This window comes from Pelophylax lessonae (assembly GCF_965119305.1).
Source record: "Pelophylax lessonae genome assembly, chromosome: 4".
Lineage (NCBI taxonomy): Eukaryota > Metazoa > Chordata > Amphibia > Anura > Ranidae > Pelophylax > Pelophylax lessonae.
In genome coordinates this window covers 518,808,304-518,820,641 of record NC_138771.1, presented here as the reverse complement: position 1 = coordinate 518,820,641, position 12,338 = coordinate 518,808,304, and the positions used below count along the sequence as shown (strand labels likewise).

The following is a 12,338-nucleotide window of genomic DNA, read 5'->3' as shown; positions in this document are numbered from 1 at the left end:
CTGGCCGATCCTGAGCCTAGTCTCAAAATACCAACCTAATTATTCTCTTTGTTCCTCTCAAGACCTCCTGCTCTCTAGCTTCCTCGTCACCTCCTCCCAATCTCGCCTCCAGGACTTTTTACCGAGCCTCTTCCATCCTATGGAATTCCTTACCCCAATCTGTCTGATTACCTCCTACACTGTTTGCTTTTAGAGGATTACTGAAAACCCATCTTTCAGAGAAGCCCATCCTGCCTTCACCTAACAACTGTACTTTAATTTTCTCCATCAGCTCATCTCTCACGGTTATTACCTTTTGTATCACTTGATACCCCCTCCTAGGTTGTAAGCTCTAATGAGCAGGGCCCTCTGATTCCTCCTGTATTGAATTATATTGTAACTGTCTGCCCTCATGTTGTAAAGCGCTGAGCAAACTGTTGGCACTATATAACTTATGTATAATAATAATAATAATAATAATAATAATTATACAGCCCATCTTCATTTCTTCCAGGAATCTCTTGTTCATACACGAAAAAGGCTGCATTTTCCTTCGCCATGTGCATGAGCTTAAGAGTCAAAATAGCCTAAAGTCCCTTTTTTTTTTCAGAAGTCTGGCAGAAATCCAAACTGTCAAAAATGACTCTGAAATTCAGATTCGGATTTGGCCACTCAAATTTAAATCAGTCTGAACTTTATTCAAAATTCAGGATCGATTCTTTGGGTCCTTCCACACGGGCTTTGCCCGGCGGACTCTGTGTTGCTCAGCGGGGGATCGATCTGCCGATCCCCGCTGAGCAGGCGAATGACAGGTCCAACTCCGCCCACTGTGCTGAGACGGAGCTGTCAGAGTCCCTCTCTCCTCTGTGGGAGATCAGATGAAAACAGTCCGACTTTCTTTCAATCCCATCTGATCGATCCTCCAAAGGGATGGAAAATAGGGTCACCATCTATCTGGATTTCATGGACAGGATCGGATAGCAGCGGGTGTCATTGCTGACATCTGCTGCTTCATAGGGGTGCATGGAGCGTCCAATCAGATCCACCTGAAAAACTGACCAGCGGACCTGATCAAAAAGCCTGTGTGAAAGGGGCCTTAGGGCCGCTCTGATCAGATCTGCCTGTCAGTTTTTTAGGCGGATCTGATCGGATGCTCCATGCATCCCTATGGGGCAGCGGATGTCAGGGGAGACATGTCCGCTGCCATCCGCATCCGATCCTGTCCGTGAAATCCGGACGGATGGAAACCCTATTTTCCATCCGTCCAGCGGATCGGATGGATTGGATGAGAGCAGACAGACGGTCTGCTCTCATCCGATTCCCCCATAGAGATGCATGTGGCTCTGACACCTCCCTCTCTGCACACAGAGCGAAGAGGGAGATGTCACCTTTCTGCTCAGCGAGGATCAGTGTTTACGATCCCCTGCTGAGCAGCAAGGATCCGCCTAAGGAGGCGGACCGTGTGAAAGGACCATTAGAGTGTCATTTGGTTGAAGAAGCCTTTTTAATTCAGCTACAAATACGCATTCACCCTTTTTTCTTTAGAAACATATCCCATACAAATTAATGCAGAACTGCACACTTCTGAAATGTTGGCAAGCTTTAAAAATAAGATAAATTCATGAATAAAGTTACATATTTTAATGCTTTTTTTCATGTAAACAGCAGGTTTGTAGCACACAAGTGCCCTATAGCTGTGATAATGGAAAATTTGAGTCAGCTGTAATTACTGCAAAACAGGATGTAAGACAGCACTGCAACAAATCACAATCAATCGGCTTATTCATTGTAACTACTAACTTGTGATCTCTAGTAGGGGGAACTACAGATGCCAGCATATTCCTGCATGTCCAAATCAGGAATAATCCACAGAGATATGTGAAGTACACAGAGCATTCTCCATCAGTCACTGAGCCTAGAGGAGCTTACGATCCAACATTTCTTCAACAAAAATATTTTGGTAGACGAAATTAATACTATTTTAGTCCATTAAAATATGACTAAAATAAGACTAAAACAATTAAAGTGTCACTAAACCCAGGAGCCTGCATTTACTATATCTGGTCGCCCACAGTACACAGAACATGGAAATGCAATCATTTCAGTAAATATAAACTGCTAAATACCTTTTCTCATCAGCAGTATATAGCAGCCTTGTGATTTCTATCAGTCCCTGGTGAAGCTTGTAGGCAGAGTTTTCATATTGCACTGAGCTGTCCTGAGGCTCCTGACCCTCTGTCCAGACATGTCTGGACAGTGCTGATTGGCCCTGTGCTGATCACATGCACTCTCCAAAGAAAAAAAAAAAACCTCTCTAGCAATACACACCAAACTGAGCACGTGCAGCCTGACTCCAAAGGCTGTCTTATCTGGACATGTTTTGGAGTCAGTGGAAGAAGAGGATCTGTGCATACAAAATCAAGCAGCCCTTTACACAATGCAGAGAATTAACCCCTTAGGTTCCACAGTGAGTATAACAAGCATGTTTTACTGCATATACATACTGATTTTACTGTTGTGGGTTTAGTAACACTTTTTAACATGACTAAAATACGACTAAAACTAAAGCTAACTTGAAAATTGACGTAAAAATTAACTCTGGTTATATATCACGATGACTAAATCTGTGTCTGTAGAGCATGTTCAAACCTTATTACCATCAATATTCACATGTTCTTAGATTTTTACTCCAGGAGTATATAATGAGATTGGCAATTCTAGAGAAATTCTTAAATAATGCATTACAATTGAACTAAACCCATTAGATTTTAGCTGCCTAAAATAATTGTAGTCGACTAAAATGTACTGGAGATTTTAGTAGAGTAAAATACAACTAAAAATAAAAACAATTCAGATGACTAAAATACGACTAAAACTAAATGGCATTTTAGCCAAAAGACTAGGACTAAAACTAACTCGAAATTAGACATCAAAATTAACACTGACGCCAAGGCCAGCTTGAGTGGAGTCCAATTTACTTACCCTAAAGTCTTGTCTTTTTTCCAGAGAGAGTCACTTGCATATATTTAAACAGAAGCACTTGCTGAAAACTCACAAGTTGTATTTTTTGGGAGGAAACCCACACAGCATACAGATTCTAGGCAGAGAGTGATGGGAAATGAACCCAGGTCTCAAGTACTGAACATCAAAAATGCTAAAACACTGCCTGCCACCCTATTACTTCCCAGTCTGACTAGTTTTACAAGCCATTTGTTTTGCATAAATAAACATTTGGGTGCTTTATGGTAATCATCCCATAATTACATAATGTAACAATTGTGCAAAACAGCAAATCAAGACTTCCTTATTCCTGTTACAGGAAAGAGGAGATTAATGCAACTGCTGCTTGATGAGTAAAGGAAGAACAGGTTAAAGGGAATTTTTTACAAAGCTTCCATCATAGGCTTCTAACATGTTTTTATCCCTTTAAACTGGGATTTCTGTTAGGGTCCTTTCACACGGCCGCTCCGTGTGTCCGCAAATCATCCCATCCGTTTGCGGATGACTTGCGGACATAATGTAAGTGAATGGCACTGCGGATGTCAGCGGAATACCATCCGCTGACATCCGATTTTCCTCCTTTCAGTTCTGTTCCGTTTTTTCGAATGGAACAGAACCCCATTTTTTCTTCCGTGTAAAAAACGGAAAGGAAGGAAAATCGGATGTCAGCGGTGTCATCCGCTGACATCCGCAGTGCCATATACTTACATTATGTCCGCATATCATCCGCAAACGGATGGGATGATATGCGGGCACACGGAGCGGATGACAGAAATGTCATCCGCTCCGTGGAAAAAAAAAAAAAAAAGTCCCGCAGCGGACCTTTCACACGGAGCGGCCGTGTGAAAGGACCCTTTGGGGTATATGTTTGTAGGCCCCATCTTCTGCTAGCTTCTTATCTCTCCCAGGGACTGCAGAACAGAGATAATTGCTAAAGGCTGAAATCTCCCACTGTCATCTCCATAATTAAAATTAAGGAAGAAGAGTACCAAAGAGATTTATTTGGAGATTTATTTGGTTTTCCTGTTCTGTCTGACACTTACCACAGGAACAGGGACAGTTTCCCAACAGTAACATGTAACAATGTGAATCAATTTTCTAACAGGAACAGGAAGAAAAGCCAAATTTTCTTTACTAGGACACAGGCAGGATTTCAAAAGGGCTAAAATTACTAAAAAGAAAAACCTGTGAAGGACAAAAGAGAAAAAAAAAAGGGGGGGGGGGGTTATTAGCAAAACAGCACTTTGACAGCCCGGATCAGGGTTGGGGCTCTTTGTAAGGCCCCTTTCACACAGGCAGACCGTTCAGATCCGCCTGTCCGTTTTTTTGGCGGATCTGAACGGTCCCCCCATGCATCTCTATGGGGGATCGGATGTCAGCGGAGACATGTCCACTGACATCCGATCCGTCAAATCTGGACGGATGGAAACCCTATTTTCCATCCGTCCAGCGGATGGGATCGGATGAGAACGGACCGACGGTCCGTTCCCATCCGATTTCCCCCATAGAGATGCATGGGGACCTGACAGCTGCGTCTCCGCACACAGCGCGGAGACACAGCTGTCATCCTCCTGCTCAGCGGGGGATCGGCGGCTCGATCCCCGCTGAGAAAAACGGAATCCATCCGACGGACGGATAGTGTGAAAGGGGCCTTAGAGTCCATTCACACTTATGCATGTTGCTTTAGAGCATTTCTGCAGAGCTTTTTGTGGGGTTTTTTTATAGTGAAATTTTACAACGATTTTTATGTTTTGTTTTTTTGTTTTTTAGGCAAATTTGTTGTTGGGCAGCGTTTTGTGTTTAAAAAAAGTCCCTGACCCTTTCCAAAATCACACAGGTACAAAAATACATTGATGTGAACATGTTCCATAGGAACCAATGTTAAAAATAATGTCCCCTGTTTCTGTAAAAAGCATAAAAAAAAAAAACAAAAAAAAAAGTTCCACCCAAAAGTGGAAGCTCCACTTACCTGCTTCCTCCCCCCCTCCGTTGCCACATTTGGCACCTTTCGTGGGGGGGGGGGGGCGGATATCTGTCAAAAACAGGTACCCCCTCCCACTTCCGTGTAAGGGCGCCACGACGACCTACTTCATTTGCGGCCCCTTCTTCCCCCCGCTGCTTTCTGGGAGACACACACAGGTCCCAGATGACAACGGGACTATTCAGAAAGTGCAGCGCAACTCACGCATGTGCAGTAGGAAACAGGCTGTGAAGCCGCATCGCGGACCCCCTGGACCGGTAAGTGTCCTTATGTTTGTAGCACCCTCCTAGTCAGGTGCTAGATAGTAGATATAGTTTTGGCGTTTCTGCTTAAAAGGAAAGCAGCAGGAAAACCATAGTTGCTCTGTCTGCTTATCAGGGAGCGGGATTTCTAGTTTTGCCTTTTACATGTGTCCATGTGTGATTAATTACAGTGTCCCCACTGTATCCAATGGGGGAGCTTGTTGGACAGTGGAGGAAACCCAGCCAATGACAAACAGGCTTTTGTTGCTGTCCCAGTGGGAGGATACAACCGCAGTGCATCCTGGGATTGGTCATAAAAGCTGAGGGCACATGTGACAGGGGTCTTTGGCGGGAAGCAGAGTCCCAGGAGGAAGGTGACGGCTTTGAGGAAGGAAAGGTGGTCCCAGGCAGTCGGCCTAGTGAACCAGTGATGTGGCTGAACCCAGAGGTCCAGTGAAGCTGACCGAGGAGGTGAAGGCAGTGAAACTCTGGAAAAACAGTGTCCATGAGTACAGGGAAGCTTGCCAAAGGTCTGCCCAGGAAGGGGACCACTCCAGTGGCTAGAGCCAGCAGATGAGTGTCAGCAGTGATAGAAAAGGGGGTGCCGAGTTCTGAAACCCTGAAGAGAATATTCAAACAGGAAAAGTCATATTATCTTCACTTCTGTGGCAAGGTGAAGCAGCGGCCTTGCCGCACACTACAAATAGATGTCCCTCACATTGTGCATAGTTCCAGTCGGAGTATCCCACTCATCTCTTCTGCCATCTCATCATAAAATAAAAACAACAAAAACCAAATCGCCTCGACTACTGACTGAGCCAAGAATCTAAAGTACTAAGGATTTACAAGTCGTTGCTAAGGGTAACCCAGGGAAATCCGCTTTAAGCAGCTCCCATGGGAGTAGTGCTACATGATAAAAGTCAGCAGCTACAGTGTTTGTAGCTGCTGAATTCATTTTTTTCTGCCAGGCTGGAACTCTGCTTTAAGTGAAAAATTGATAATTTCTTGGACCTAACAAATTGGCATATTGCCTTTTTTCCCATCTACATCTTCCTTGGCCACTTAGTTTAGAAGATCAGCCTTACCCAAGGTTATTATATATTTCAATGATTGCTACATAAGACACCCACCTTTACTAAGCCCCTGATGATCCAGCATCCGCTTGTCAACTGAGGACTTAAATCATGAAAGAGATCCTATAGCTGAACTCCAGAAAAAACGTTCAATAAATATATGAAATGCATATATGGGAGCTGTTTTACCTGCTTTGTATTTCTGTCCATCCAGACCTAAAATTTATACAGCTCTGCTATATAGTACTGCCCGGTCTTGCAGGGAACCTGATTTTTCTCTTACACAGTTCAGTAAGCCTTACAGGTCTTGCACCCCCCCCCCCCCCTAGCCTGAGATTGGGCAGTGAGGGAGAAACAGCAAGGGGATAAACTCCTCTCTCTGTCACTCTGCTCACTACTCCTATCAGCATGCTTCTTGCAGAGTTGAAAAACTGACTGGCTCCTTGTGCTGTTTCTCTCTCTCTCTCTCTCAGTCTAAGCTCTGCTATATGGGGACTGCAAGAGGTTTCTACCAAGCCAAATACAGTTAGCCTGGAGTTCAGCTTTAAACCTTCCTTGCTTTATCCAAAATAATGTTGACGTGTTTTGTTGTTTGCATGACTAGATACTCATTCTCCGTTTTTTCAGAAAGATGAGGTAAACTAAACAGGTAATAGAATGAAAGATATTCACCCAGGTCAAAACACAGCATTCCTGGCATTCATTAGACCCCTCTTAGAGGCTGCCAGTCCTGGGGGGTGATTGTGTATCTGCTGTCAGTGTCTGAGTGCTATCAGTGCCTCTCATCATTCTTATCCTCTGCTGTGTAACTGTGGATAAAAATAAAATGTGTGTGCGTTGTTTCATCAGATGGCTATCACAAAGCCCTCCTTCTAATAATTATACCCTTGGCTCCAGGCTGTTTTCACTTTATGGGTCCCCCTCCGATTTTATTGGGTCAGCGTATATAGACATTTATGTTTTGCTTCTTACTTGGGTTTGTGAAATATTTCTGCAATGTTTGTGATCATGTTTTATGTTACAACTATATTTAGGATGTTACATGAAACATAGTCACATTCCCCACTCCCCACCCTTACATGAAATGTAGGCTGCTTCTTCCTTGTGTGTCTTGTAAATTTTTTAATTTAGCGCAGCTTGCATATTTCCGCCTACACAGCTGTGTCATCCAGTCACAGATCCATTTATAGGGATCTGTGAATGGGAAGACTACAAGTCCCATCTGCCACTGCTGCACAGGTACTTATAGATCTGAATGAAACCCAAGTCCAGTGACATCACAGCACTTGCAGACCAGTGTCTACTTCCTTCAGCACTGTAACTGAAAGTCTGTGTCTCTGTATAGACCTGGGGCAGAGGGAAAAGTTTGCAGGACCTGTGTTCTGTCAGAAAACCCTACCCCATCAGATTTCCCTACCTACGTCATTTCCGGTTCAGGTTCGTCATGCAGCAGCTGTAGCCGCGTCACACGTCCTCCTGCGCATGCGCGGAATAGATAGGGAATTTTGATAACATCATAAGGGGGTGAGGCACAAGTCCTACTGCGTCTGAGCGGGCGCATGCGCACCAACAGATCGGGCAGCGGCATCTCTTATAACAAACCTACATCCGATCTCCATGGCACACACTGCGCGGAGCCGACAATGGGACAATCCTATTCCCTACCCACACGCGCACGCCCACTGTCTCATTGTCGGGTCGGCGCAGTGTGGGGCATGGAGATCGGATTTTCGGGTCGGTGCAGTGTCGGGTCAGCGCAGTGTGGGCCATGGAGATCGGATGGATGTTTGTTATAAGAGATCCCGCTGCCCAACCCGTTGGTGCGCATGCGCCGGCGCATGCACACTAGGACTTTTGTCTGACCGCTTACGATGCTATCAAAATTCCCTACCTATTCTGCGCATGCCCAATAGGACGTGTGACGCGGCTACAAGCTGCTGCATGACGAATCCACAGCTGATCTCACCCGGAAATGACGTAGGTAGAGAAATCTGATGGGGTAGGGAAATCTGATAGAACACCTGCAAAGCACTGATCACAGTTGCAATGCTCTACACACTTCAATGCAAAAATGTAATCACATTTTTTTTTTTTTCAATATTCTGGGTGCATTTATTTGATTTTTGCAAAAGGTGGGCTGTTCCTTTTTATCAATGTCTTAATGAGTACAGAGCTGCAGAAATGTGTGTCTTTTATATCTGCCTGGAGTTCAGTTAGATCAAACCAACCACATCAAACCAGGCAAGATATAATTTATCTTTGGGGCTTCTTGCCTTAGCATTACAACCCTCCATACCCATAATGTAGGTAAATCTATGAATGTAAACTCCCACACATAAATCCCGGATCTACATGCCCATAGAGAAGCAGGAAGGGAAAATGTTGTTTTGAAGGCAGGAGGTTTAACAAGAGCCAGCCAAGTGCTGGATACAATAAATTCCTGTTTAGACAATATCCCAAGAGGAGGCTTGATTCTATTTACTTTGGTTTCAGACTTGTAACGGGATGCTGTCTTTCTCTTTCTGTTTAAATTTCTCAGCGGACAGTCATTGTGTTCCATTGAAATGTAAAGTTTAGCTATTGAACTGTTCATAAATAGTCCACAGATTACATAACAAAGCAATTTTTAAGGAGATCTGCAAAAGCACAAAGTGGCAACCACGAGAGTAAGCAAAGGTTTCATGGCGCAAATCAAGCCCTGTACACACGCGTCGAAAATCGGCAGGGAAATTTTCGTCCGACTACCGATCTGCTGATTTTCGGCTTGTTAGTACGATGCTTCCGACAACCGACTCCGACTTTTCGGCCGAAAAAAATCTGGTGTGCAGGCTATAAAATTTTTGTCTGCCGTCAAAACACGGCCGATTTTCGTGAAGTCAGTACAAATTTCGACAGGGAAAAATCTAATGAGCAACACTGTGCATGCTCAGTGAAGAAAGAACACAAAGAAAGCAAACCAACACATGACATCACTTCTGAAGTAGAATTTTGTTGGGCGAAAAAATTTGTGTGCAGTCTAGGCACATTCCAACCAACAAAACACAACTCTGGACAAAAGTCGGACGATCGGTCGGCCGATAATCGTTGCGTGTGTACTAGGCTTTAGACTCAATTAATTTTTATCAGGTTGAAGGAAGTAGATGGCACACTCCAAGATCTGTCCGCCATAAATTTTATTGGTACCACACAACCCACTGCGAAGCTCAGTCAATGACTGAAATGCATTAAAGTAAGCAGTTAATAAGCGCTGTGCACAGAAAACATAACAGCTGGTACCAGAGGCGTAACTAGAACCTTCAGGGCCCTGATGCAAGAAACCATGAAGGGCCCCCCAGACCCCTGGCCGGCGCCCTTACCTTCAAGCCCAGGGCTCTTCCCACTAATCCTGGGGCTCTTTACACTTGTTGCATGGCCTTTTATTACGGTCCCACAGCAGGATTCTTTCACAAGTTCTGCAGTGGGCCCCCTTCCTGCAATCTTGTGGGCCCCCTTCCTGCAATCTTGGGGCCTCCCCACAGTGGTGCAATGCCAGGGTCCGGTCGCAAGTGTGACCTTTGCGATTCTGGAAGTTCGCCAACTGGTTTGCTACCGGGCCCCCTGGAGCATGGGGCCCGGTAGCGATTGCAACCCCTGCAACCCCTGTAGTTACGCCCCTGGCTGGTACCTTATGTTGTTTAATATTAAGCTGCAACATTGTTTTTTTTTTTTTTTATATAGAGAAGCTAAGCTCATTCTGAAAAGAAGAGATAATAATATCCTACCTAAAATGTCCTCGTAGACGTTCTCCTCAGATAAAGTGCGTGTAAGGGCCAACTTAGTCTGTGCGTACCAGTCTACCCGTCCGTTCTCTGACGACTGCAGCAGATCTTCAAATTCATAGGATTTTCTGGTGTGCAAAGTGTAAGGAAAGGGCAAGGAAATGAAATGTTACAAGCTGATTGAAGACAACAGCAGCTGAAAATGAAAACGGTTTAGCATTTCTAGAGAAAAAAAAAAAACTTGTTCTTCAGGAAGAGATAATGACACAACTGTTCCATGACACGGCAGATCTGTAATATAATAGCAAATGAACGAAGTGTATAAATTTGTGTAAAATACACATTGTGCTGAAACTAGTATGTGACCAATGGCTTGTGAATAGCAGTATATACTATAATACTACAGTATATGACCAAACCTATAAGGAGACTCCTTCCAGTTCAGGAGTTTAGGTCGTTCCAGTAAAGTGTACTGTTAATGCAACAACATAGAAAGACAGTTTAAAGTTGAATTATACTAACCTCCATTTCAGCAATGTGATGTCGAAGCTCCCTCGTCAGCTGTTGACATCTTTGCCTGGTGTTCTTCGAGGTTCTGATCCTCAGCCGCTTTAATTGACCAAGCCAAAACGATGTTACTCCCGCGCACCCTCAGTGTATAGTGCAGATAGGCCGGTAACCATATCATGTCTCTTCTGCATTAAAAACCTGCCTGCTCTCATTTTCTTTTTTTTTTTTTTGGAAAGTTCCACTTTAAACAGTGGTGCACTTCCTTTGGTAACAGTTTGGGGAAGGTACCTTTTTTCCAGCTTGACTTTGTCCCTTTTGCTAAAGCTAGGTCCTTAGAGACATGGTGAGGAGTTGTGGAAGAGGTTGAGTGGCCTCAGGGCCGTCTATAATAATGATTAGACCCTGGGCAAACATTTTCTTGGGCCCTCATGAGTCAACTATTTTTGGGCAGTGCGGGCTCAAGTGGCAGCTGCTTTGGGCCCCACAACAATGACTGGGCCCTGGGCAGCTGCCCCTTTTGCCCTGCGTTAAAGACAGCCCTGAGTGGCCTGCAGAAAGCCCTGACCTCAACCTTTATTGAATGTTTTTGGGATGCAAATTGCGAGCCAGGACTTCTCAAACAGTACTTGACCTCAAAAATGCTCTTTTGGCTGAATGAGCACCAATTCCCACAGTCATACTCCACAACCTTTTGGAAAGTCTTTCCAGGTGAATGGAAGCTGTTATAGCCACAGAGGTGGACTAACTCATTTTAATAATCCTGGTTTTGGAAAGGGATGTCCAACATGCACATATTGGTGTAAGGTCCGGTTCACAATTATGCGATGCGGGAAGGCTGCGAATCCGCAGCCTGTTCCCGCATCGCACACGCACCCCCGGCAGTTCACACTGCCATATGCGATATGCTGGGGGTGTCAATGTAATCTTAATGACACCCCCAGTTTGATCGCATATCGCAGTGCGATCTTGCAGTTCGCACAGGATTGGACCGCACAAGTGTGAACCGCTGTGCGATCCGATCCTGATGTGGCTGCCAAAAAGGGTCCTGTGCGAGTTTGCTGCTGGTGCAGGTGCGAATTTAGCCATACAAAGTGTATGGCTAAACTCGCACCGCACACCCGATCGCATGTAATGAAGGAGCAGTGCGCTCCGACGTTACATGCGAACCCCGCACTCGCATAAGTGTGAACCGGGGCTAAGGGTCAAGTATCCACACACTTTTGGCCAATTAGTGTACTAGCTGAGCATGCAGGTTGAGGTTTATCACAGACGAATTGGACTTTCCAGTCCCCTTATGCTGATAGGTTCAGTTCCCAAAAACTCGGTTAGTTTACTTAGTTTACAAATAAGAAGTAGTCAACTTAATTTAAAAAACGTCACCCTCTATGCCCCAACTGCAATGATCATGGATGTTTAAATTGATTTAGGTGGCTCAAGGTTGTCATGTTCCACCCTTTTTGGATTTTCCATGGGAAAAGTTTGAAAGGCATAGAAGGGTGGGACCTCAAATTCCTGGGTCATGGACTGTACTGGGCCACTTTTTCTCCTTCGTATTCCATAACTAAATAGAAACAAGAAAACAAACGACTCTGATCCTTTGTCATTGGAGGGGACAGGCAAAGACAAAGAACATCTGCACTGAGGCTCGCAATATAAGAGTTTGTTTTTTTGTTCAACCAGTGGGTTGAAGGACACAAAACATTACCCAATTCCCCCATACACACATTGGAGTTGGATGAGGGAATCCTCTTGTTGTGTCTTTGCATTTTGACAGCGGGGAGACTTCTTTGCCATC

General features: G+C 44.6%; 1 protein-coding gene across 3 annotated transcripts in view; it reads right to left on the bottom strand.

Annotated features, from left to right (window-relative positions):
• Positions 1-12,338, bottom strand: part of DENND2A (DENN domain containing 2A) — a 187,748-nt gene that overhangs the window by 70,289 nt on the left and 105,121 nt on the right. For all 3 annotated transcript variants that reach the window (XM_082255066.1, XM_082255068.1, XM_082255067.1), the window contains one exon: positions 10,037-10,161. In XM_082255066.1, coding sequence (XP_082111192.1) covers positions 10,037-10,161 — 125 coding nt within the window. The remainder of the gene's footprint in view (positions 1-10,036; positions 10,162-12,338) is intronic.